This window comes from Suncus etruscus, chromosome 10 (genome assembly GCF_024139225.1).
Source record: "Suncus etruscus isolate mSunEtr1 chromosome 10, mSunEtr1.pri.cur, whole genome shotgun sequence".
Lineage (NCBI taxonomy): Eukaryota > Metazoa > Chordata > Mammalia > Eulipotyphla > Soricidae > Suncus > Suncus etruscus.
This window is the reverse complement of record NC_064857.1, coordinates 54,151,854-54,179,140: the sequence shown is the minus strand read 5'-3', so window position 1 is coordinate 54,179,140 and position 27,287 is coordinate 54,151,854. Positions and strand designations below refer to the sequence as shown.

General features: G+C 46.0%; 1 protein-coding gene and 1 non-coding gene across 7 annotated transcripts in view; one reads left to right on the top strand and one right to left on the bottom strand.

Annotated features, from left to right (window-relative positions):
• TRAK1 (trafficking kinesin protein 1) overlaps positions 1-27,287 on the bottom strand; it is a 119,121-nt gene that overhangs the window by 28,938 nt on the left and 62,896 nt on the right. For all 6 annotated transcript variants that reach the window (XM_049782394.1, XM_049782395.1, XM_049782396.1 and 3 more), the window contains 5 exons: positions 13,701-13,777; positions 7,287-7,403; positions 4,935-5,035; positions 3,895-4,003; positions 1,413-1,491 (listed from right to left, as the gene is read on the bottom strand). In XM_049782394.1, the coding sequence (XP_049638351.1) occupies positions 1,413-1,491; positions 3,895-4,003; positions 4,935-5,035; positions 7,287-7,403; positions 13,701-13,751 (457 nt within the window). In that variant the 5' untranslated portion in view covers positions 13,752-13,777. The remainder of the gene's footprint in view (positions 1-1,412; positions 1,492-3,894; positions 4,004-4,934; positions 5,036-7,286; positions 7,404-13,700; positions 13,778-27,287) is intronic.
• LOC126021115 (small nucleolar RNA SNORA51) lies at positions 19,178-19,310 on the top strand. The gene has a single exon (XR_007499726.1). It is a non-coding gene; the product is annotated as a small nucleolar RNA SNORA51 (small nucleolar RNA).

Sequence of the window (27,287 nt, the reverse complement as noted above, 5' to 3'; positions counted from 1 at the left end):
TGGCTCAGCCCGTCATGAGAAGGAGCCCAACTTCAGCTGTGGCCCAAGGCTCTTTGGAAGTCCCTGATCAGAGGGAACCAGGAGTCTCCTAAGAGCAGTTTTATATGGAGAGGGTCACCCCAGACAATGGTGAAAGCCCCAAATTCCATGCATAACAGGTTACTTCACTGACAAGGGTCCCAGTGGCTACCTTCTGGCCTATTAATAAGACCTACAGCTATGCACAAAGCAATTCCCAAAATGCTCTTGGCCCTTACTCAGAGTGAGAACTCAGTTGACAAGATCTAGCTGGAGATATATGTTTTATTTCCTTTGTATTCTGCTGAAATGCAAACACTTCATCTGCCCTTTGGCCTTGCCTTATAATCAAGTGATGGAAGATGGAGGGAAGAACTCTTAGCAATACCAGATGGGATTGAACTCTACAGGCTGCTGCTGTAACATCCACAAAGAGGAAGACCAGAAATTTGTGTTCTCTACTTCATGACTTTCTTAGTGCCATTGTCTTATCTCTAGCAATTCAGTGCTTCAAGAATACTGTTGACCAGTGTTTTTCAACCTTCTTCTAATCATGACCCTACTCCAACCTAATTTCCTTTTGTGGACCCCTATCCTACTAGTTGCCATGGTCCCCACTGAAACAATTTTACATGTGGCCCTCTTGGAATATCTTGGAAGATCACAGGGGCCATATGGTTCTTGCTTTAGAATGCTGCTGTGAGGCCGGAGAGATAGCATGGAGGTAGGGCATTTGCCTTGCATGCAGAAGGATGGTTGGAATCCCGGCATCCCATATGTTCCCATATGCCAGGAGCGATTTCTGAGCATAGAGCCAGGAGTAAGCCTTGAGTGCCGCTGGATATGACCCAAAAACAAAAATGAAAAAAAAAAAAAAAAAAGAAATGCTGCTGTGAATAATATGTATAATATGTAAAACATATATTAAATTTATCCACAGACATCTGGTATACAACACATGATAGGAGTGTCAAAGTGTAAGAGTACTTTCAGCTGCACTGTGGGGGTGAGGTTGTTAGTACCCCTAACCCTCTTTAGTTCCAGATTCAAGTGTATTTGCAGTTAAGAGTCTGGCCTTCATAGTTACAACTCAAAGAGCTAGAAAGCAGTTCATCTACAACTTGCATGCAGGACTCTATAGCTGGGCTCACCCCAGGACTCAGCTATTCCTTTCTTTTTTTTTTTAATTGCTGAAAACCTAAACTGAACATTAACTATCCAGCTTGCTGAGGAATCACAATGATGTGTAACTGCTGACTGACTCAGGGGAAGGTGGGGTGAGAATAAGAGAAGGGAGGCAAGTTTCAGGCTGGAGATAGCTGTGCTTTATCAGAGAGCAGACATACAGTCTGAATGAGGTCATAGGGGAATAAGGTGGAAGGCCAGGGACTCACTTAGCTCTTTCACGCAATCGCTGACCAGCTGCTGCTCCTTCTCCTCGTAAGTGATGGTCTCTGTCTTCAGTTGGCAGGCCTGTGGGCAAGACTCAGATTAGGGACCCCATATTCACATCTGGATAGTGGGATAGATCAGGCTGTCATGGAACTAGGACACTGTGTGACCTGGAAAGTCACCCACTACACATTCAATTCAGAAAGTCAGTCCAATTTCTTTTCTGCTTAGGAACAAAGCTTGGATTTGTATATCTCAGAAACCTCATGCAGACACACAATTAGTGAGCTCATTCTATACTCCGTAAAAATGGCATCACTTTAGTCAATAGCCTACATCTCTGCTCACAGAAACTGGCCCCCATAGGATCCTCAGATAGTAGAAAGCTCTGTCTACTGCAGTACTCCACAGAGAACCACACTTATGCATCTACATGGTTCACTGTCCTCCAAGGTTCATGCTGGTGTTTAAACCATATTCAGTAAGAGCAAGGGCCAATATGAAAGCATTCAAATTCAAACTCTTACCAATGAGACTAGTCTCTAAGGACAAGAGTATAGAGATTCCCTAAGGGGGCAAAAAATAATGATCCCCATAACCTGGTGATCTCATGCAGGGCAACTTTCTGAAGATTAGATTAGAAAAATGTGTCACTGAAGTCCTTCTACCTGCTTCAGGTGAGAGTGGAGAAGGTCATACTGACCAGCACTGTGCCCAACCTCAGGGCCTGAACTGGGGGCAGAAGCAAAGTAAAAACAGGGAGCAAGACTTGGAATGCTGAATAGCTCAAGAACAGGACCATCCCTCAAGCATCAGAGCTCCACAGGGTGGGCAAGTTCAAGGGTTTACTTTGAACTTCGAGGTGGGCAAGTTCAAGGTAGATAGTTCAAGAGTTTACCTTGTTAGCCAGTTTACCCTGTTAGACTGGCTCTGAGGTGCCCTGGGCAGGCTTAGGTGGCCAGACTGGACTAATACAACTACACAGGGTGACGCAGTGCCTCTGGCTCAGGATTGGAAACTGACGTTCAAGACAAAAGTGTGAATGTGTGAGGAAGAGTGTGAAGGAGAGACGGGAGTTTTGCAGTCAAAACATTTGCCATTCCTGCCTTTGTTACCTAGTAACATGCACTACAGAAGATCAAAACACCAACCTCATTGGAAAGGAGAGTCAAAAAAAATGAGCCCTCAGTCAAGAAGTGAAAAGTTAAAAAAGAAAACAAAAATAAACCTAGGGCCTGAGAGATGGTTCAGAATGGTGGAACAAACACATGCTTAGGACCTAAATTCATGCCTGGCACCTCCTGGTGTCTCCATAGCACCACTGGGTGAGGCTTTGGTGGTTTCAGAACACTGCTAGACCTGAACATTAGACAAAACATTGCAGGAAATGGCTCTCCTTGTGACTAAAAATTTATAAAAAAAAATTACCAGTCAAACAAACAAACAAAAAAGAAATTGCAGGTTAGACTGAAGACATACTTTTAAGGGCCCTATATGTAGGAGAACTGAATTAAATATTCAGCACCTCATGGTCTTCTAAGCATAACCCCCCCAAAAAAAAATACCCTATAATACTGTGCCAAGAGTCATCCCTAAGCCAGGCATGGCCCACCAATATCCATGAAGTTTCTGGAGAATGAGAAATATTCAAAAGTGGGACTCCTCAAGTTGTATCAGCTCAACCTTTTTATGTTGTCTAAGAACCATGTCTTCAAGTTCTATACTGTTTCCTTAGGATTCCTTAGGCTAGCAGCAATAGCAGCATAGAAACTATATTGTGAGTTAAATAAGTCAGCAGGAAAGAGATAGACACAGAAGAGTCTTACTCATCTATGGGATTTAAGAAAAATAAAAGACATTAATGTAATAATACCCAGAGACAATAGAGATGAGGGCTGGAAGGACTGGCCATAATATGAAGCTTACCACAAAGAGTGGTGAGTGTAGTTAGAGAAATAACTATACTAACAGCTATCATGACAAAGGTAGTGAGTGAAATAGAAGACAGGCAGGGGGTGGGGGAGGAAGGAGATAGGGCCATGGGTGGTTGGAAGATTGCACTGGTAAAGGGGGTGTTCTTTTTTTATAACTGAAACCCAACTACAAATATGTTTGTAATCATGGTGCTTAAATAAAGATATAAAAAAAAAGGAAAAGAAACAGGAAGTCCAACTACTGCATCCACACACACACACACACACAAAATATAGGAGCCCCCACATATCCTCTGTCCATTCCAGTATATGACCATGGAGTATATGGTCTCACTGAGAGGGTGAGTTGGCCCACTCACCCCTCGCCCTTTTGCTTTACAACTCCTGCTCAGCCTTCTTGGCCAGGGCCCAGGGCCTGGAAGGCAGAGCCAGCAGGGCATTCCTGGGGATCAGGGCCCATGGTGCACCATCTTTCTCCAGCAGGTAAAGCAGATGGGGCCACCCCTCCTGCCCCAGGGGAAAAGAGTGGGAGGAGAAAACAGCACTTCACCTCAGAGCGAAGAACCACGTTCTCCTCTTCAAGGTCTTTCAGCTTTTTTTGAAGAGAATCCAAATGAAAGTAATTTTGGACAGAGGAGGATGACTCGTTCCTCTTCAGCCTGGGGGGAGAAAGAGGCATCAAGTTCTTGGGGGTAGAGACACTTCCTCCAGCCACTGGAAACCCACAGGCGACAGAGGAAGGGCAGTTTTAGTGAAAATTCATAAAATACACCAGACCTGGCTGCCACTGATATACATACATGCTACCCACCCAGATCCTCATGCCAACCCTCTATCCACACTTTTTAGGGATAAGGACAAATGGCCACAAAATTCAGGAAAATTTACTCTACCAAGGTACCTGGAAATGTTGGTATTTATAACAGGCTTCCAGGGTGCCAAGTCTTCTCGGCACATGAACTAAACTAATGCTCACAGCCGTATTATTATTGTCCCCATTTTCAAAGGAGGAAATAGCTCAGAGAGGTTCACTCACAGACCAAGAACACAGTTATATGCCACAGAGCTGAGGCTGGGATGCAGGGTCTATGCTCCTGCTCTCATGCTTCACTGACTCCAAGACAAACTGTACAATTTTCTACCCATGAGGGCCTCTCTGGTTCTTATCTTCCAATGTTAAGAAAAATCAATCTAGATGAGCAGTTCCCAAACTTATTTGACTCATTGCAGGAGGAAAATAAAATCACTCATCACCTCCTGGAAATTTATCTCTTTTAAACAAATAGAAGCGGCTGCTAATTGTAGCCATGGCTACTACTGGCCCTCTGGGTCACTCCAGTGCCCATGAGGGGGTAGTACCCCTTTGAAAAACAATATTCTTGACTGATAAATGCTCAAGACTCACCCCAGAACAGATAAACCCTGTCCTCACATGTCCAATGAACTTGACAAGGATCTAGCTAGGAGATGCTCTGAAAGAGGTGCTGCTGACTTTCACTGCTAATGAAGGTGACTGGCTTAGGTGACTCCAACGTGAAGAATAATAGCCTGCCTGTGCCTGGCCCTGGGGACAGGCCCTCGATTACTTACGGAGTGGAGCATGCAGACTCGGGCTCACTCTCCTCCGTGACCCTGGTGTAGAACTGCAGTAGCTCATCCTTCATGGACAGCTCATGCCGGAGCTGAGATACCTGCAGACACATGAGGTGGGGGGTTAAGGGACACGTCACCTGTTGTCCCCACTGCCCCACCATCACATCACCACTGCCATGTTCCCACATGGACTTGGTACTTGCTGCCTGCAGAGGGCATGATGTTAATTCCTCATTAGAAGGGAAGGCAGCCTGTTGATTTGTGAGCTTTCAAAGAAAACATTTTCTGAAATGAGTTTATGTCAGGGATTTGGCCCTGGTCAGCAATAAGACTCCTATGGCCCCTAGTCAGCAATAGCCCTTTAAGGGTTAAGAAATTCAGTTAGGAGGGGGCTCGAGTGTAGGGACTGGCTGCCTCTTCCAATTGCTCTGCTAAATGGTTACTGCCAGACTACTGGAAAAGCTGCTTGTTGGACTCTATTTCTGTTGCTCTGCTGACTCTCCTGCTCTCCCCTTTCCTCTAGTTCTCTCCTCTCTGACTGACCCTGTGGCCTTGGTCCCAACCTTATCTCTCTCTCCCAGCCTAAAGGGATAGCTTTAAGGCCCCTGGCTTCCCTGCCTTACTGACACCTCTAATAAACTCAGTCCCAAAAACATTTTTTGTTGGGGTCGTGCCTTGGCCCTGGGATGATCTTTTGGTTGATTTGGATGATTCACAGTGATCCTATGGGTCAAGGCCCTGATCCCATTATGGATCAAATCCCTGTTCATTTCATGAATTCTGAATGAGATTTATATGACATACTCTGTTAAGGATACTGTTTTCACATTAATGGGGATAATTTTTTTGTTGGAATATCTACCTATAATTCAAGTTAAGAAGGAACAAGATACTTATTAACTTAATTAAAAGTATTAACCCCTCTGCCCCTCTCAGCATCCCCCCATAAGAGAGACCAGACCAAATCTGATTGCAAATGCTACCCTCTCAGCCTGCCTTATATCTATGCTTCAAATAAAGAAATCTCCTCCTGCACAATTTAAATCAAATATAATAGAAGGTATTACACAGGAATATTCCATCTAGCTAGTGCCAACAGAGGAAGAGGTATATTTCTGGTAGAAACTAGAGCCCAGTCTCAAACCAAACCTAGGCAGACAATATTGAGAATACAACTGATGGCAGCCCAGAGAGGCTTGCATCTCCCAGGCATGACTCAAACTGAAAGAAGAGGTATGTTAAAAGCCAAGGCCATCGGGACAGGTACGGTCACCAGCTCTGGCAAATGCACAGGGAGCTTGTGAGTGCTTCAACCCTTGCTCTCTTACCTGAAAATGTGCTAAAGAAATAAATGTACCTCTTGGGACTCTCAGCCAAGCATGGCCAGACCTTGATCTGAATTCAAGGGTCAATGATCAGAACCCGAGATACTACAAGAGAAGAGGGATCACTAACCTATGGCCAACCTGACCAAGTCATACAGTTTCTAATAAACATGCCCCTGTGCAATTTAAAATGTGTCCACCAGATCTGTTGTCCCTCCACACCTGAGAGGAAAGCAGGCTGGAGAGAGAACAGATTCTGCTCTACTTGAGTTTTTCAGTTGACTCAGGATGAGCAACATTATGTCTCCCTGGGAGAAGTCTCTTTTTTGTGCTTTTAGATTCTTGTCTCCATCACCTACACTGCTAATTAGATGAAGTGTCAAAGGGGAGCATTTTGGAATTTTCAAATGCAAAGCTTTTCTGAAACAATTCCACTTGCAAAAATAGGTCTGTGAGGAAGTCGGGAAGCCCCAGGAAGAGGCAAGAGAGACAAAAAAGACCATTTAGGGAAACCCAGTGGCACATGCTGAGGAATGGACTTGGCTGACCTGACAGGGGGTTTGGGTCATGGTGCTTCTGCACCCACACCACACACCTTCCAGAAGAATGAGTGCCACCCCTAAAAATCCTCATTCATGAAGATAGGCCTAAAAAGTCTACCCTGTCCTCCCCACACTGTTGATATTTATCAGCCGAGTTATGTATCATGAAAATCAAAGGGTTTTTTTTTATCATGAAAACAATAGATTGTTTTCTGTTTTGTTTTAGAACACAAAATTATATTGTAATGAGGATGGTACATAGGCTGCCTTGTACCATAATCTGGACCGGCTTGGGGAAGATTCTTCTGGCCTGCTTCCACCAACCCTGGCTCAGAAACCCCTCACTGCTGGGGTAGTTTGTCTGGAGCCTCTACTGTGACTGCCTCAAGAGCAGGCAGTTGTGGGCCTTGGCTATGGGGGGAGGGACATAGGGACCCCTGGCACAATTTCCTGGAGCCTGCCGAGGTCTGCCCGGGCCTTACCTCTTCCCGGATGTGCTCAACCTGTTCCTCCAATAGCTCGTTCCTCTCGGTTAATGTCTTGTTCTTCTTCAACAACGACTGGCCAATGCGAGCAGCCAATTCTAAATCTCGCTCTTTCTGCAAAAGAGCATGATTTTAAAACAAATTACAAGCTTTGTAAGAAATCAATTGAACTTAGGGTCTGTGAGGAGAAGAGGGTGTTCAGAAATAAACAGTGGCTCTGGAGGGCAGTGTGGGTGAAGCAGGGCATGCTTGTGAGGATGAGGCTCTGAATACAAAACTGGGGGACCCCCTAAAATCAAAGAAATCAATGATTCATTCACCAAGCCAGCCTTGGCTGCCTGTCACAGGAGGGTATATTCTGCTTACACATCTTGTAGGAGAGCTGTTTCAACCTAAAGCAAAGGCAGGGCCCTTCCACTACAAGACCAAATCTGTTCCTCGACCTCCAGCAGTTTTTCTCAGCAGCTACACCTGGTGCATGCGTGCTATGCTCCAAGAAGACCCCATCTTGCACCAGATTTGGTAAGGACAATGAGTACCAGGACCCACCTTTCCCTTGGGCATGCAGGAACACTGAGTATCTCTTGGTGGACACAAACTGCAGGCAGAAACTCCAAAGATCTCCTACAATTAAGCCCTCAGCCTCAGCCACTCTGACCCAGGAGTAGAATTCACTGAGCTCCTTTTATTGGTGTCACACACACACACACACACACACACACACACACACACACACACACACACACACACACACACACACACACACACACAAATCCTGCAGGCTATTCTGAAATGGAATGCTTCCTTCACTTCATGACTGATTGCTTTCATTCCTTTTTATGTTTGGGCTTCCCAAGAAGAGGTGCCCGAATATGGGGACCCACCTGGATATTCACCCTAGCCAGGTGGTTCAATGCTAGGTCCAGAGGAACTGCTTAGGTTAGGGACCACCAGGGCCACCCCAACAGTGCTCAGGGACCTCCAGGGCTTACCCGATGGTGACAGAGAAAGGAAAAGGGGAAGCAAGGTTGAAATTCAGGCCTCAGCATATGCAAAACATGAACTCCCTGACTGTTACCCTCTAGCCTTCTAGGCTTTATTTTAAAAAGAGAACTACAAAAACAATACAAGACACAACAAATTAAAGCAAATCAAATTAAAAAAAGAGAGAGAGAAAACTACAAAATATGTTTAATGAAAGGCTAAAACAAAACAAAACAAAACAAAACAAAAAAACAAGACACCCCTCAAAGACCAAAGCTGTGCTCATTATCCAGAATATGAAGAAATGAAATGAAGGAGGTTGTTGAACACAGTTCCCAACCCTCACTGTAGAGAGGCTTCCAAGATGGGGTTATACCCAGCTCTTCCTTGCAGATAGTTGGGCTAGAGGTTTTGGGAAATGGCTCCTGTCTGAAGATCACCTGCACTGTGTCTGGCACTGCTAACTGTGACCTCCACAATACCAAAAAAAGAAGAAGACAAGAATTGGGGCTATGAAATAGCATAAAGTGAGGGGACCCTGCAGAGCAGGAATTGACCCTTGTTAGAAAGCACTGTTGGGGGCCGGGCGGTGGCGCTAGAGGTAAGGTGCCTGCCTTGCCTGCGCTAGCCTAGGACGGACCGCGGTTCGATCCCCCAGTGTCCCATATGGTCCCCCAAGCCAGGAGCGACTTCTGAGCACATAGCCAGGAGTAACCCCTGAGCGTCACCAGGTGTGGCCCAAAAACCAAAAAAAAAAAAAAAAAAAAAAAAAAAAAGAAAGCACTGTTGGGTTGAGGGCTGGAGCAATAGCACACAGGTAAGGTGTTTACCTTGCACAAGGCTGACTGGGATGAATCTGAGTTCGATTCCCAGCGTCCCACATTGTCCACTGAGCCCACCAAGAGCAATTTCTGAGTGCAGAGCTAAAAATAATCCCTGAGTGCTGCTGGATGTGGCTCCAAAACAAACAAACAAAAAGAAAGCACTGTTGGGGTTAGCCCTGGAGACCCTCAAAGAAGCCCTTGGTGATTGCTCACATCAGGCTCGAGCAGCACTGAAGCCTCTGGAGTGCACCTTAAAAAATTCCAGGCCTGGGGGCCAGAGAGATAGCACAGAAGTAGGGTGTTTGGCCTATATGTGGCTGACCCAGGACAGATCTGGATTAGATTCCCAACATCCATATGGTCCCCCAAGCCTGCCAGGAGCGATTTCTGAGCGCAGAGTCAGGAGTAACCCCAGGGCGCGAATGGTTGTGGCCTTGCAAAAACAAAAACAAAAACAAACAAAAAAAACCTTCCAGGCCTGGGTGGAAGGAAGGAAACCTCAAAATAAAAATATTTTAAAGCTAAGAATTAGTTATTTTGAACCCCAAAAATGTAACCAAGTAGAGCTCATTTGGTTCCTCCCTATTTGGGTGATGCTTGGATTATAAAGCCATATTTGCTAAGACTGTATTTGCATTTCAGCCCCTTTTGCCTATGAACATTTGCGCTGTCGGACACACCCCTTGGAGGTGGGGACCAGCCACCTCCAGGCTCAGCAGCTGATTCATCTCATTCACTCATTCAAGATAAGAAGTATGACTCAGCGGCCCTTGAAAGAACCCTCCGTGAACAGGGAGGAAGCGAGCATCTTCCAAAGGTAAATTCCAAACAGTTGTGAGTCAGGATTAAGCCTCTCCTGAGTCCCCAGTCAGGATGAGAAACTCAGAGGTAAACAGTCCACGCTGGCCACCAGCTGGGCTCTGGCATCCCTTGGAGACGTTCCCCAGCTCACACTGGGAAGGGAAGGCAGAGTCACAGCAAATGATGGGAGGAACAAGAAGCTGAGCCAGGCCCAGCACAGCTCAATGTAACCAGATGGCAGCGCAATCATGCTTGAACAAGGAAGTATGGCCGTTTCCAAGGACAATAATCGCAATCAGGACAAGGAAATACATGCACCGGCACCAACACATAGACGAAGACCCTTAAGAGAAAACAACAGCACAACTAGGAGCTGCCTGAAGAAACAGTCCCCTAAGTATTCTTTGCAGCCATTCAACATTTCAGAAACACAATAATATATTCTGTACAGTTCAGTGACCCTCACTAAGGACATGTGGGAGGCATGTAGACCAGCTGTAGCCCTCTGCTCCTTGGGCACAACAATTCCAGGAAAGGGTTGGGAAGAGGCTGAACAGTCATGGGTGAATCTCTGCCCTACAGAATTAGAAGGAATAATGGCATCTGCTTTAAGACAACTAGGGAATGAATGACACAGGGTTTGGAAAACACTTCTTGCTCAGTTTAGTTTTATTCTAAGTAATAAGCAGGACTTGGCAGGAGCAATAGTACTCGGGTAGGGATTTGCCTTGTACAAGGCTGTCCCAGATTTGATCCCTGGCACCCGCTGGTCCCCTGAGTCACACCAAGAATGATCTCTGGCGTGGAGTGCAGAGCCAGGAGTAGGCTTGGGTATGGCCCCCAAAGAAACAAGTAAACAACAACAACATGTAGAACAACCAAGGGAGATATTTATCACAGGTTTATTATCCCTAAGGTTAAAGAAGAGAGGAATTGTTCGAAAAGGTTGGACAACTTAATCAGTTGGATAAATTATCCAGTTGGATGAACAAATGAAGCAAATGCAGGATGACAGAGACTACCCAGGACTACAGGGATGGGCATGGTTCTGAGATCCCAAGGGAGTTCTAGAAATGGCAGCCAGCAGTGGCCAGATGGTACCAAAGTCCAGGGACAGGGTAGAGTGGAGAACAGGAGACAGGTTCCTGGCAAAGAGCAAAAGGGGGTTTCAGGCACTATGATCAGGTGTATGGCCTAGAAGAGCATAAGTGTGGGGAGTGAGGTGACTAGAGGTTTGTGAAGGGGCAGCTCTGATGCATACAGAGTAGAGAGAAAATAAAAATCTCAGTGCTGAGGCTCCAGGAGACTTAAAATAAAAGTAAATGTACAGGGGCCGGAGCGGTGGAGCAAGGGGTAAGGTGTGTGCCTTGTGCGTGCTAGCCTAGGACGGACGTGGTTCAGTCCCCCAGTGTCCCATATGGTCCCCCAAGCTAGGAGCGATTTCTGGGCACATAGCCAGGAGTAACCCCTGAGCGTCACCATGTGTGGCCCATAAACAAAACAAAACAAAACAAAAAAACCCCACAAAAGTAAATATACAGGGCTGAAGAGAAAGATTCAAAACACTGATGTGCTTGCTTTTGCATGCTTGGGACCTTGAGTTTAATCCCCAGCAATGCATGGACTACTCGACCCTAGTACTGCCGGTGCCACTCTTTTGACCTCTGAGTATCAATGGAGTCCCAAGCAGCAGACATCATCAGAAGCCCCAGCACCACCTCATCTGGTGAATATGAGATGCAGGTTCCCTTTTAGAGGATCTGAGAATAACCACAGAGAAGTTAGAGAGCTGATGCTACTCCCCCTCCTGGTAAGATACAGGGAGCAGTGACACAATTGAAGGGCATGACAACAGGAGGGGGTCAGTGATCAATCATTTTCAAAGGTTAAAGTTGTTCATGGCACCAGCCTCCCAGCACCAGGAAGGTTGTAAGCAGAGCGCTGGCTGTACCCCACAATCTGGCATCTGGACAAATAGCTGGTCTCACTCAGAGCTGAGGGGTTTGTGTCTTCCCTAATGTGCAGGGGACCCCATTTAACTCAAGTGAGTCTGGGTTCAGGAAGAGGCAAGAGTATAGAAGAGCCCTCAAAAATTCAGAGGGAGAGCCGGAGAGATAGCACAGCCGTGGGGCATTGTCTTGCTGACCCAGGGTGGACCATGGTTTGATTCTCGGCATCCCATATGGTCCCCTGAGCCTGCCAGGCATAATATCTGCCAGGAATGCAGAGCCAGAAGTAACCCCTGAATGCTACCAGTGTGCCCCACCTGCCAAAAAAAAAAAACTCAGAGGGTTCTACAGTGATGGGGGAACAGTATCAGAGTATGAGAATATTGGATGTGTAAAAGGGAAAAGCACAAGCAAAAACAAATGGGGAGAAAGGAAAAAAAAAACTTCAAAAACTCAATATCACGACATCTGCTTGGTTTTTAACCATGTCTCAACCTAGCCCTGCATCTGACTGGAAAACAATGGCCATGATTGCGGTATCCCCATGTCATACTCTCACCTTCTAAAAAACACCATATAGTCACATGACCCAGAGTCCTCCTTGATTCCAGAGAAGAGAGCAGGGAATAAATACTCGCACATGTGCACTGCAGGTCTGGTTTGACTGGGGCATGAATGGGATGTTCTAAGACTAGAACTTAGTCGATCAGGACTTAGAACTTAACTTCTTCCCACTCACCAGCTTCAACTGTACTTCATAGTAGTCTGATTCCCAAATGTCCACAGAACACTGAAACAACAGTCTTTAAACTGTTTAAAACTAACTCTCCGTCCTCCCTCCCATTCTCCTTCCCTCCCAATCTTCCTTCCTTTCTTTCTTCATTTTCAGGCCACACCTGGTCATGCAAGGAAAATGCCCTACTGCTGTGCTATCACTCTGACCCTGTTTAAAACTTTAAACTGTTAAACAGTCTTTTTTTTTTTTTTTTTTTTTTTTTTTTTTTGGTTCTTGGGCCACACTGGTGGCACTGAGGTATTACTCCTGGCTCTACATTCAGAAATCACTCCTGACAGTCTCAGGGGACCATATGGGATGCCAGGAATCGAACAGGGTCCATCCCATGTCAGATGCATACAAGGCAAACACCCTACCACAGTGCTAACTCTCTGGCCCCAAGTTCCTCCTTTTTTGTGTGTCTGATTTTTATTGGTTTTCCATGAGAAAAAATGCATAATATTCCCTTATCCTGACATAAATAAAAACATCTTGATGTAAATAAAACTACATTACATAGGTAGGAGTGATATATTTTTCTGCCATTTTCAGGATATACCTAAGTTGATTTTTTAGTTGATAAGAGATTTTCTCGCTTCTTGGCCTTTTGGCTAAGACCAAGTGATAAGGGACTTTAATTCTTACACAGGGTATTCTAACAATAAATAAAATGCTTTCCTATTTTGTGTAATTCATGCACCCCTTAGAAAATCTCTAAGAGCTGAGCCCAGAGGAACAGCTCAAGGGGCTGAGAATTTGCTATTTTCATGTGAGGGGTCAGTGTTCAATCCTTGGCACTGCTGGAAGAAACCTTCAAGCACAGAGCTAGGAATAGCCCCAGAGCACCACTGGGTATGGCCCCAAACCCAAAATAAATAAGCTAGATAAAATCTCTAAAATCCCTTGTACAAAGTTATAGCAACAAAGTGCCTATCAGGCAACCAGTTCAAAAGGAAAAAAGTATAATAAATTATCCCGGAATGAAGTAATTTTTGATATTCTTCACAGAAATAGATAACAATATGCTTAATCAATACATATATCACCAGAAGGATTTTGACTTTCTCAAAACTCTTACCTCCTCAAGCAGCCGAGTAACAGCATCTATGTCATTATATGTCTTAGTCATCTGGCCAACTCTTTCAGCACATAAAACTGTAAGAAATAAAAAGAAAATGTCTATGAAAATACACATCTCACCAAACTAGCAGACAAATGATCCATCCTAAATATGGTACTTTGAGACCTGGAGACACAATATCCAGCAGGGCGACTACAGTGAGTGATACCAACTTGTATTATTTGCAAGTTGTTCAGAAAGTAGAGCTTAAAAGTTCTCATCTGGTGGAGCTGGAGCAATAGCACAATGGGTAGTGCATTTGCCTTGCATGCAGCTGACCACATTCAATCCCTGCTATCCTATGTGGTCCTCCAAGCCTTCCAGGAATAATTTCTGAGCACAAAGGCCAAGATCAACCCTTATGTATGGCTGGGTGTAGCCTAAGAAGCCAAAAAAAAGTTCTCATCTGGAGGTGAGGGAGGAATTTGTGTGTAGTGACAAATGTTCACTAGATATCTATTGAAGTAGTTCTTCACAGTCCAGACCAGTGGTCCGCAAACTATGACCAGCAAACCACATATTTTATTTGTTCCTGTTTTGTTTCTTCACTTCAAAATAAGATATATGATGCAGTGTGCATAGGAATTTGTTCATAGTTTTTGTTTTTACTGTAGTCTGGCACTCCAACAGTCTGGAGGACAGTGAACTGGCTCCTGCTTAAAAAGTTTGAGGATCACTGGTCTAGACAAATACCAAATAATTTGGTTGTATCCCCTAAAACTTCATCATGTTGATATCAATTATGTCACATTTGAAAAAAATAGGACCTGAAGTTGTGCTTGCATATTAGACACAAGAGACTATTAGCTTTGCCAAGTTCAACCCACCAGCCCAGTAGCAGCGAGGAGCCCTAAGTTTTAAGGGGATGAAAGAAGTGAGGTCAGGTCTGCAAAGTCTCAGAAGGTCGGTGCTGGAGCAAAGTGGGGCTGGCCTCATCAAACATGATGATGCCAGTACCGCAACTGTGTTCATTAAACTACATTCAAGTGTGAGTCACTGGAGGCATGCGCTGGCATCGAAGTATTAAACCCATGAATGGCTCAGCAGTTCAGTCAACATTGATCCTGTTTAATGAACAGCACCAAGTGTCTGGGGAGGAGGACCAAGAGGGTTGCAGACTGGGGCACACAAGGACTGTGGTTCAATCTCTGGTATCAATCACATGGCTTCCTACCACTGGGTGAAGCCTTGAGGCCCCTGAGCATTACTAGAGTACCCTTGAGAACCCCAAAACAGTGGGCTGAGCTTTGAGCTATCTGTTATGGCAAATCAAATATAACCAGATACCCACAGTACACACCATGCACCTCTTGGAAGAACCCCTTCCCTACAACCTGCCACATTAAAATAAAATAATAATAAGATTTACAGGATGGAATTCCCTGTGAACTGCAGAGACAAACCCTATGGTCAGGGTGGGGTGTGTGTGTGTGTGTGTGTGTGTGTGTGTGTATGTGTGTGTGTGTGTTTGAGAGACAGAGAGACAGGGAGACAGAGAAGCTTTGTTTTAAGCTGGCTATTTCATAATGACATAGCCCCCTCCTCCAGACATGACCTAAATTCACTAGCATCCATACTATGAGAACTGCATCTTTCCTCTCCTTCCATTCAATTTCTCTTATGCCCCACTAATAATAATACAAGCACTCCCTGGTGAAGTGCTATTTTACTACACAGTGGTAAGTGTTATCTTACTTTAGCACTATATGGCTTTACTTTCCTTCCACTGGAAACAAGGTTGAGAAATGAGAGAAGGCTTTGGCCTACTTAAACATTTTTAGGGTGGTTTCATTCTACATTGATGTTAAGGAATCAGCCAACATCAAGAAGATGGCATGGGTTTCATTCTGTTTAAGGAGAAGTTAACACAAAAATGGGCTTAGGTCTAACATATTTGTGAACCTGTCACAATTAGGCTAAATAATAACTTGGTGGCAATTCTTCACTAAGATCCTAGAATGATTCTTTTAGGAGCCAAAGACTTAGGTCAGCTTCAGCAATGACCCACATTCAGAAAAGCCCAAGCAAGATATTTGGGGATTGAGGTGCATTACTAAACCACACTGAGTAGCATTACTAATAGCAAACTGCAATTGAGATGCAATAGGTTCTCTAAATATTTTATTAAATGCAAGTAGAGATCATCCCAGGGAATGAACTCAGAGAAATCGGATCTGTTGGAATGATTTTCTAGCTTGAGGAGGAGAGCAGAAATCTGGTTTCAAATCTGAAACCCTAGCAATGAAGCGCTCAGAGCCAGAAAGGGCTCCTTTACAGCTTGGAAGTCATAAGCACCTCCTGCCCTTACAGGAACCCTCAACTTCCTGGAAGGAAGTTAACTATGGCCTCAGACATTTTCTTCCCCTTCACCTCCCACAGAGCTGCCAGGGCTGAGTAAGAATGGGGTGAGGGTTGGTCTAAAACAAAATAAAGCTTGATGTAGATGGAATCCAGGTCAAATCCTGGAAGCACCAGGTCACAAGAAATCCACAAATGGTGGATGGGTAGGAATGAGAATGTGGGACTGCACTGATCACCTAGCCAGGGAGGAGACAGACAGCATGAGCCTTACAAAGCTGCTCTCTAGGAATGCATGGCCTGCATATCATGGAGGGGGATGGACCCCACGATGTACAGCTCTGTGTAGAAACTTGCTCTGTGAGGAATGGGAGCAGCAAAAGCTCCCTTTGTTCTCCTCAAAGGACCAAATCCTCTGCTGTCCTAGAAAATGAGAAATCCAGGCTACGTTTCCACTAATCTGCCTCCATGTCACTCTCCGACCTGAAAGGACATGATTCAGAGCTGGCTGTTTCTCTGGGACTGTATTAATAAGAACTCACCCTCTTAGTTTATTGAGCTGGCAGTAAGTAATCATCTGTAGATAATCAGATGCAGATTTAAGAAATTATACACAGAGATCCGATGTACCCCTGACCCAATTTCCCTTGATAGTAGGCTCTAACCTTGACACAATCCAGGAATTTTATTCACATTTACATTTCCCTGGCTTGGGAGAGAGAGAGAGAGAGAGAGAGAGAGAGAGAGAGAGAGAGAGAGAGAGAGAGAGAGAGAGAGAGAGAGAGAGAGAGAGAGAGAGAGAGGGAGAGAGGGAGAGGGAGAGGGAGAGGGAGGAGAGAGGAGAAAGTGTGTGTGTGTATGTAGTGAGTAGGGCATGTATACTCACAAGTACAGCAGACTGTGATAAAAGGTACCTATGCTTTTGTGGGGGGCATGGCCAGGGCATACACATACTCACAAATATAGCTGACTCTGATAAGAGAACCCTGAACTATGTGACTCGTCGTATGGACATGAGCAATTTTTTTCTTTTTAATTAATAAGGTTGGCTCTCTTCCTTGGGATAAGCATTGACAGATTCAACTCAGGCACAGGCTGACTGGTTGGCCTGAGGAACAGAATCAAATGAGGGTCTACCCACACTAACTTGTGAATCTTCTTGATTTTCCTATCCACTGAAATCCTAATACTCGTCTCACCTCAGCAGACCTTCGAAATGCTGTTAGGTCTAGTTGAAACAGAAGCCGGCACTATGGTGTCAAGAGAGAAGATCAGAGAGATCTGTGGAGTATCCCTCTCACTTCTACTCACAGCAGCAGTTGTCACCCCTACACACACACACACACACACACACACACACACTCACTTGACTCTGGCCTTCCTGGAAGGAAGCCTCATTAAGACCCCAACCTGTCCTGCTCACAGAGGATAGAGAGGTGGGTTCAACACAAGAGCCACAGAGACTGAGTTCCACCAAGAACAGAACAAGTCTAAGGAAAAGTAGCCCATAGATTCTGAGCACAGAACTGAGGTTACCAAGGGGGAAATGGGACATATTGAGAATGGGAGAAAAGGATTCCTTTGATGATAGATAAAGTGTGATGACAAGGTGACCCTAAAATGCAAAATGTATTGTCATACCCCAATGTGAAATAAAATATTTTTATGAATAAAAATGCAAAAATTTTGCCCTTGGAATTCTATATGAATCATACAGATGCCAAGTTTCTAGGCACTACAAAATAGAAATAATGTTTGGGGGCCGGAGTGGTAGCACAGCAGTAGGGTGTGTGCCTTGCATGTGACTGACCCAGGACAGACATGGTTTCTATCCCCAGCATCCCATATGGTCCCCCCGAGCCAGGAGCAATTTCTGAGCACAGAGCCAGGAGGAACCCCTGAGCAACTCTGGGTTTGGCCAAAAGAAACAAAACCCACCAGAAAACAAAGAAACAAACAAAAAAATGAATAGTGCTTGAACATGTCCCTAATTCCACTTAAAAATCCTCGGAAGCTCTGTCACTGTTCCCAAGCAATAGCCTCCTCTCTGGGCATAGGGAGGACGACAGAGCATCCTGTTCTCATCTGCCATAATTTCATTCTCTGGTGCTATGGCATATGCAACCCAGCACAACCCTGGCATGGTGCACACAATTCAAGACAGCCCTACTCCAGGGAGGCTGTCCTACAACTCTGCTTATGTACTGTCTTCCACAGTTCCCTATGGGGAGTTCCTGCTTTGGCCACCCCATAACACTTTTCCCAGATCCCAGAGACTATCCATGGCTGTCGGTTCTGTGCTTTGTACTGTTTTCTTCCCTTAAAGATATCTAGTAGACCTCCAGACAGGGTCACACCACCAAACCACAACAAAGTGGAAGATGCTCTATGTGGCAAGCCCCATGTTCAGTGGCAAGCAATATTCATGGACCCACCTGACAGTGCTCAATGATAACTACACATCTCCCTCCCATTTTATGGTAGGGAATGGAGGGTCTGAGAAGTGACATGAATTGTCCAAGGTCACACAGAGTTTAAATAGATGCTGGAGACAGTGCACAGATGGTTAAAGTATCTGCTTTGCACATGAAAAATATTTCACACCACTAATCATCAGGGAGATGCAAATCAAAACAACACTGAGATGTCATCTCATACCACAGACTGACACACATCAGAAAGAACAAGAACAACCAGTGTCGGCATGGATGCGGGGAGAAAGGGATTCTCATTCACTACTGGTGGGAATGCTGTCTAGTCCAACCTTTCTGGAAAACAATATGGATATGCCTCAAAAAACTGGAAATTGACCTTTTGTATGATCCAGCAATACCACTCTTAGGGATATACCATAGCAACACAAAAACACAAAATAAAAATAACTACATTTTGAACTGTCCTAATAATGAGATTGTATGAGGGAAATTGAGAGCCTGTTTAGAGTACAGGCGGGGGTCGGGTGGGGAGGAGGGAGACTTGGGACATTGGTGATGGGAATGTTGCACTGGTGATGGGTGGTGTTCTTTATATGACTGAAACCCAAACACAATCATGTATGTAATCAAGTTTAAAAAACAAACAAACAAACAAAAAAACGTAGTAGTAGAAAAAAAATCAAAAAATAAAAGATAATATAAGGCCTCCTAATTTTTACCATAGGCTGTGTTCTTCACACTGACTGTATAGAATGAGGAGGTACAGTAAATGCACCCCATATACACCTCAACACAGGCCCTTTGCCTGGTCTGTATTGTGAATTGGGGGACAAAAAAATCACAATGTTATAATAAAAATTTTTTAAACTTGAAAAAAAAATGGCCTCTGCACTCCTATGTTTATCACAGCACTATTTACAATAGCCAGGATTTGGAAACAACCCAAGAGCCTGACTACAGATGAGTGGCTAAAAAAGCCTGTAATACATCTACACAATGGAATACTGTGTAGTCATAAGGAAACATGAAGTCATGAGGTTTGCTTATATATGGATGAACATGGAGATTATTCTGCTGAGTGAAATGAGTCGGAAGGAGAGGGATAGACATAGAATAATCTCAATAATTTATGTGATATAAGAAAAATAAAAGGCAGGTGGTATATCCAGTGACATTAGTAATGAGGAACAGGAGGATAAGTTCATGGTAGGAAGCTTGCCACAGAGTGGTGAGTTCAGTGACAATGATAGTTATAGAACTGATCATTCTGGACAAGAACTGGATGCTGAATGGGCTAAAGTGATATTCACAGTACCTTTTAATTAATGATAGTGCAAATCACAGTGTCAAAAAAGAGAGAAAGGGAGGGAATGAGAGAGAGAAAGAAAGAGGAGCAAAATTCCTTCCTCAGGGACAGTGTGGTAGATGGGAAGAAAACGGGATATTGGTGGTAGGAAAAGTGCACTGGTGAAGGGGGTGTAAATTCTATAAATAAACTTAAATAGGAACAATTTTTGTAACTATGGTTCTTAAATTAAAAAACTTTTTTTAGAAAAAGGTGTTTGTCTTACATACAGCTGACCCACTCTCAATCCCCAGCACTGCATAGGGTCCCAGGAGCCAGTATTCACCCCAGAGCTCAGAGTCAGGTTTCAGTCCTAAGCATTGCCAGGTGTGGGCCTAAAAGAGGAACTTAAATACTGCCTTAGTATTTACCTGAGAGATAAGTCCCCAACTTGCCCAAAAGCTCACCCACAAATGTTCACATCCTCATTGCTTATCTAAGCCAAGAGATGGAAACAAGCAGACTCCACCCAAGTGGCTGAATACACTCCAGGAGGACTGTAGGACAAATGCTGCTGGGTCACAAAAGAGAATGAACTATTGCTCCATGCCACAACACAGAAGAGACTCACAAAAATGTAACCCTTAAAGTGAATGTGGGAGAAGAATGAGGCTTAATATTTGGGAATAAAAAAATCTATGGTCAATATAATAGGACAACACTAATTATTCTTACTCTTGTCTGAATGGTCTCGTGTCAGAAATATTTATAATTGCTGATGCTAATGTCACTTTCCCCATTGGGTTAAGTCATTAGAAGCAGCTGAGTCTAATTTATGGGTTTGCTTGAGACTCAATATTCTATTTCTTTTGTGGGGGAGGGGGGTTTGGGCCACACCCAGCAGGCTCAGGGGTTACTTCTGGCTCTATGCTCAGAAATCGCTCTTGGCAGGCTCAAGGGACCATATGGGATGCCGGGATTCGAACCACTGTCCTTCTGCATGCAAGGCAAATGCCTTACCTCCATGCTATCTCTCCAGCCCCGAGACTCAACATTCTAGGTGATCCAAATAAAAAATGGAGATGGGGCAGATATTGTTTGATTCTCAGTCCAGGCTTCGCAAAGGAAGGTTTCTAATCAAGACCCAGTGAGGGGTTAGGGGTGGCAAGCATTCAATTCCCATGACTATTTACCACCCAAAGGCTTCAAATCTTCTGGAAAAGGTCAATCAAGCTCAAGTTCAGATTGATACTAAGATAGGATGGGAGAGACAGTTGATAAGAAGGAAGCTGGCTTAACAGAAAAATATTGATGTCACAGCTGTGGTCCTTGCACGGAAACAAATGGGCAGAGTCATGAAGAACAAAGGCACTGGTTAGACAATGCTTCTATCCAAACTGTGGTTTGGATCAGTGTACCTGGGTCCACAAGAGGATGGCGGAATCTGCTTTTATTCTCATCTACCTGGTGCTCATTCCATGCACAAGGAAGCAGGACAGAGCAAGAGTAGACATGACAGCTCAGCTCTGGCTCTTTCTCCTGCTCATCTGCATCACCATTACCCAAATCTAAGTATGACTCACTTTCCCTTGCCGGGAAGGCTGAGAGCAGGTTATCAAAACAAGTGATGGAAGACAGTAGGATGAAGAAATAGAAACCAATTATCGATCACCTGCCGACCACTGACCTGGACACTGAAAAATCCCTGAAAATCCAGAACTATCCTGGTACACACACACACACACACACACACACACACACACACACACACACACACACACACAGTGACCCCAGGGGCCAGATAGATAGCATGGAGGTAATGCATTTGCCTTGCATGCAGAAGGACAGTGGTTAGAATCGCAGCATCCCATATGGTCCCCCAAGCCTGCCAGGGGCGATTTCTGAGCATAGAGCCAGGAGTAACCCCTGAACGCTGCCAGGTGTGACCCAAAAGCCCAAAACGCCCCCCCCCCCAAAAAAAGTGACTCCCAGTTCAATATACCAGACAAAAAGGCCAATGTCATTTAAAAAAAAGGCCAAGAGGCTTTTCCCAGGGTTGGTGGGTCAAAGCCCTAGACTTGAACCTGGTTGGTTGAGTGTCATGACTACCTATCCCAACCAGGAATATCTGATACTGGCTCTAAGAGCCATTCACCACCAGGAGACTTGACTGAGGGTCCAGCTCACTCTGTCCTGTTCACTTACTGCCTGCATTCTTCTGTGCCTGCCGCTCTGGAGCAGCTTCCATTCATCTTCCCAGGTGTGAGGTACTCCTTCCCCCAATTTCCTAAACTTTCTACTGAAATGTTAGTATCACTTGGATGGTCAGAACCACCCACACCTGGAGAGGTCCGAGGTTTGGAGTAGAGGATAAAAAGTGTTGCCTGCGGGGAGGAGGCAGCAAGAAAGCTTGGAGGGCTGCTGAAAGGGAGAGAGAGGCAGAGAGCCAGAGGAGAAGCAGCTTAGAAGAAGCTGCTTGGAATAAACTGAGATAGAAGCCATTTGAGAAAATGTACATGGCAAAGAGAACTTTAGAATAAACGGAGCTATCGCCAATGAAACTTTAATTGACTGCTTGTGATTATTTCCCTGCAACCTTCAAATCTGCCGGCCAAGGGGTTACAGGTGCCATGCAGAGAAAGGCCTCACCCCAACACTAGGACTATAGACTTTATTTTTATATTAAAACAACACCCGAGCCAATCTAATCGCTCTCCATAGGCCAGACACCTAGAAACATTCCCAGGTCACAGAGCTATGAGGGAAGGTTTCCGTTATTTAATCCCCACATGAACATTCTTTTTGTTTGTTTTAGCTTGGGCTTAGTCCAGGCTCTGCATTCAAGGCTCACTCCTAGTTGGACTCAGGGACCCATATGGGGTACTGGGGGTAGAACCATGTCAGCTGTGTGGAAGACAAATGTCCTGTCTATTGTATTAAATCACTCCAGCTCCAACTTAAATGTTCTTAACCGCTGTATGCTTCAAGAAATTGTTGCAGGCAGGAAGATAGGGAGCAGCCTGATAATGTGTGTTTTGGGAAAAACAGAATCTAAAATCTGATCAGCGTGAAGGCATGGGAGACCTTTGGACTCAAAGGACCCAGGAATATAGGAAATTGCAGAATTCAGGAAAGTCATAAGAGATGCAGAATTTCAGGCTTAGTGCCACTGAGCCTTCCTGAGAGAAGTGGGCTGGACAAGAGGCTCCAGTACTGCAACAAAGGCCAGGTGGAGAATATTCAAGGAAGACCATCAACTGTCTGAACTCCCTTGGTGACCACCTATCAATAGACTTGGGTAGGGGCAGTTTGGGGGAAGTGTATAAAAAGTCAATTTAGGAAAGGAAAGGAGAGGAGAGGAGAGGGGAAGAGAGGAGAGGAGAGGAGAGGGGAGGGGAGGGGAGGGGAGGGGAGGGGAGGGGAGGGGAGGGAAGGGGAGGGGAGGGAGGGGAAGGGAGAGGAAGGGGAGGGGAGAGGAAGGGAAGGGGAAGGGGGAGGAAGGGGAGGGGAGAGGAAGGGGAGGGGAGAGGAAGGGGAGGGGAGGGAGGGGAAGGGAGAGGAAGGGGAGGGGAGAGGAAGGGGAGGGGAAGGGGGAGGAAGGGGAGGGGAGAGGAAGGGGAGGGGAAGGGGGAGGGGAGGGGAGGGGAGGGAAGGGGAGGGGGAGGCAGGGGAGGGAGGGGAAGGGAGAGGAAGGGAAGGGGGAGGGGAGGGGAGGGGAGGGAATGGGAGGGGGAGGGAGGGGAAGGGGAGAGGAAGGGGAGGGGAGGGAGGGGAAGGGAGGGGAAGGGAAGGGAGGGGAAGGGGAAGGGAAGGGAGGGGAAGGGAGGGGAGGGGAAGGGGAAGGAAGGGGAGGGGAAGGGAAGGGAGGGGAAGGGAAGGGGAAGGGGAGGCAAGGGAAGGGAGGGGAAGGGAAGGGGAAGGACGGGGAGGGGAAGGGAAGGGAGGGGAAGGGAAGGGGAAGGAAGGGGAAGGGAAGGAAAAAGGGAAGGGAAGGAAAAGGAAAAGGAAAGGAAAGGAAAGGAAAGGAAAGGAAAGGAAAGGAAAGGAAAGGAAAGGAAAGGAAAGGGAAAGGAAAAGGAAAGGAAAGGAAAGGAAAGGAAAGGAAAGGAAAGGAAAGGAATGGAAGAAAGAAGGAAGGAAAGAAGGAAGGGAAAAAGGGAGGGAGGGAAGGAGGGAGGAAGGGACGAAGGGAGGAGGGGAGGGAGGAAGAGAAAAATTAAAAATAATTAATTAAAAATTGGGGGGGGAGGAGCCGGAGAGATAGCATGGAGGTAAGGCATTTGCCTTTCATGAAATAGGTTGGTGGTTCAAATCCCGGGATCCCATATGGTCCCCAGAGCCTGCCAGGAGCGATTCCTGAGCATAGAACCAGGAGTAAACCCTGACTGCTGCCGAGTGTGACCCCCCCCCCAAAAAAAAAAACCCAAAAATAAATAAATAAATAATGGGGGAGGCAGATGTGGCAAGCTTCTTGTTGTTGTTGTTGTTTTGCCTATGTGGAGTAAATATTGGGGAAATTAGAACCAGGGGCTAAGCTGTCTCAGGAGCATTGAGTGGTAACAAAAAGTGATCGAACCTAATACCCAAACCAAAGTCAATGACAAAATCAAGAGACCCAAACTATAACAAGCTATACACAAAAGAGCTCTGTTTCACTAGAAGTCCAGGGGATTATAGTTAGAAGTATGGGATGCATGCTGGAAACTCTGGTGAAGGGAGTCAACACTGATGATGGGAATGGCCCTAATTCACTGTCATTATGTGCCTGAAATACAACTGTGAAAGTCTTGTAATTCACATTGGTCTCAATAAAAATTGTTTTTAAAAAATCCAACTTGTACAAAGAAAGAGTGCATGTGTGCTGTACTGCCCATGTGCGTTTACTGGCTGTGCCCATGAGTTGCTGCTGAGATATGTATTCCTTGAGCACATGTTGCCTGCATCTCCCCTCTTTTCTCAGGGTGTACACCCCATGACATTCAGGGGTTACTCCTGGCTATGAGCTGGGAAATTCCCTGGCTTGTGGGACCATATGGGACGCTGGGGGGTCTAACCACAGTCTGTCCTGGGTCAGCCACATGCAAGGCAAATGCCCTACTGCAGCACCATCGCTCTAGCCCCTGCACCTCCCCTCTTAAGATGAGTACCTGGGGGGCCATAGTGGTAGCACAGCAGTAGGGCATTTGCCTTTCATATAGCTGACCCAGGATAGACATAGGTTCGATCCCCAGGATCCCATATGGTCCCCTAAGCCAGAAGCGATTTCTGAGCACAGAGCTAGAGTAACCCCTGAGTGCTGCCGTGTGTGCCCCCCCCCCAAAAAAAAACAATCAAAGATGAATACTTGGTGACTCTCCACTCTGGAAAAGCCCGTGTTCGCTCTTGAGCAAATATCTTACTTTACTTCCCAATAAACTTGTTCTTTACTTCACTACTCATCTCCAGAAAGTTTTTCCTGAGAGAAGTGACGGACTCAAAAGACTTGGGTAAGGACTGACTTTCCTTTATCAGTCCTATATCTCTGCAGCTGCTCATAGCTGGAGAGAGAGAGGGAGATCTTTCTTTCAAGGCTGCTGTCTCTTTCCTCCCCTTCACATAATGTCTCCTGGGAACCTTCACCACCAACAGAATTCTTGGCCTAGAGCAGGGATAGAAGGAGGCACACAGGGACTTTCTTGCCACAGAGGAGAAGAGGAAATGCCAGGGGAGAGGGATTAGAGAGCTGTGATGCCAGAACCTGAGTTACACTGGAGGTCAGTAAGTGGTGCCATGGGGGAAAGGGACTGAGAGGTAATGGAAGCCCAGAACACAGGCTTGCAGTGAACCTGGGGAGAAGACATTGGTTCTCTGCCCAGAGAACTGCCCTGAGTCGAGGAACTGATTTCCCCCAAGGCCAGCTGTGTGGGGTCACCATGGATACTGAGAGCCAGGCCCCAGGCTGGAGACCAAGAAAGTCAGCACCAGAGAGAGGGACCTTTGTCACAGTAGTGAGCTTGCTACTGATAAGCTGATCAGCTACTCCCTTGTCCATGACCCTACAGGCACTGGGGCACAGGACAACGGCTCCTTCTGCAGGGTGCAAAGTCGGGGTTGGGGGGTGGTAGTGATGGTGGTATTGCTTCTTTGAGTAGAGCAACATACTCTCTGGGCAGCTTCATCTGCTTCACCATAGAACCCACTAGAGAGCTAGGAGGGCCCGGCAAGATGCAGCTGAGGGACTGAGAATCCACTGGAGCTGGGTCCCCACTGTCAGGGCAGTGGCCGTCTCTCAGGATGGGACTTTGGGCTCTTGGGCAGTCAGTGTGCACAGACATGAGAGCCTGGGGTGTGTGAATCAAGGGATATAGCACAATCCTAGCATGTGCAAGGCCCTGGGTTCTACCCCAGCACTGTGTTCTCTATTCCACAGGATAAAACACCTTGTGGAACTCAGGGGCTACTTTGTACTTGGGGTTACTCTGAGTGGCATTTCTGGGACCGCACAGGGGACTAAACCAGTTAAGCCACAGGCAGGGGAAATGCCTAAACTCATAAATCTGTCTAGACACACCCACCCCTCCAAACTTAGGACCTGGAGAGAGAGCTCAGGGGCTAGTGCTCAATCTTTGCATATAGGAGGCACAGGTTGGATCTGGCACCCACCTGCTTTCCTGAGCATTAACACAGTGATCCCTGAGCACTGAGTGTGACCCCTAAACTCAGACAAAACCAAGAAGTTATCCACCTGCCACTGGGACAACCCAAGCCACTCCACCCATCTGCTTTCTTCAAGAGCAGCCACCTGAGCAGTCCAAGTACCACCTGCCAGGAAGCAAGTGACTAATCTAGCAATGGGGCAAGAGCCTGAGACAGGTCTAGGAGAGAGGGACCTAATAAGCCAGACTTCTCTGGGCATCTTGAGAAAGCAGCAGAAATGTGTCACACAACAAGCCGCAGGGCAATGGGCACAAAGTCTCTCCTAGCCAGTGTTCTCCATCCACAGCTACAGCCTACGACTGTGCTCTCAGCAGCTTCCAGATTTGGCCTCCTGTGATCTCACCCTGGGGAATGGGGGCTGGCGCCTCTCCTCCAAGAATATATTCAACATCAAACTACCTGATTGGTTGTTTTCAGCACTGGCCAGGGGCCAGAAGCCATGGAACCCAGGTGTTTTCTCCTCCTGAATACAGCAAAGTGCCTCTTCCAGCTGCAGTAGCAAAACAAGCTGCTGCTCCTAAAGCAGCTGTGTTTTGAGGTGGGGGAACTGGTCTCTCCATTGGCAAGAAACTGGCTCATGGTGGAGAGGAGGATTAAGGGAGCAGGAAGGAAGGGCCTAGGACTCTCCTAGTTTAGAGGCAGGGTGGAAAAGGCAGAGCCCCAGATGGGGATTGTGGGGAGCAGCCTTGCTTTGTGCATGAACAACTTCTATGTCTCTGTGCCTCTGTGTCTCTGTACATCTGAGCCTCTGTATCTCTGAGTCTTTGTGCCTGGGGCTCAGTTGCTCTGGAAGCAAAGGGCAAGTTGGAAAAAGCATTCATTCTGAGGTTA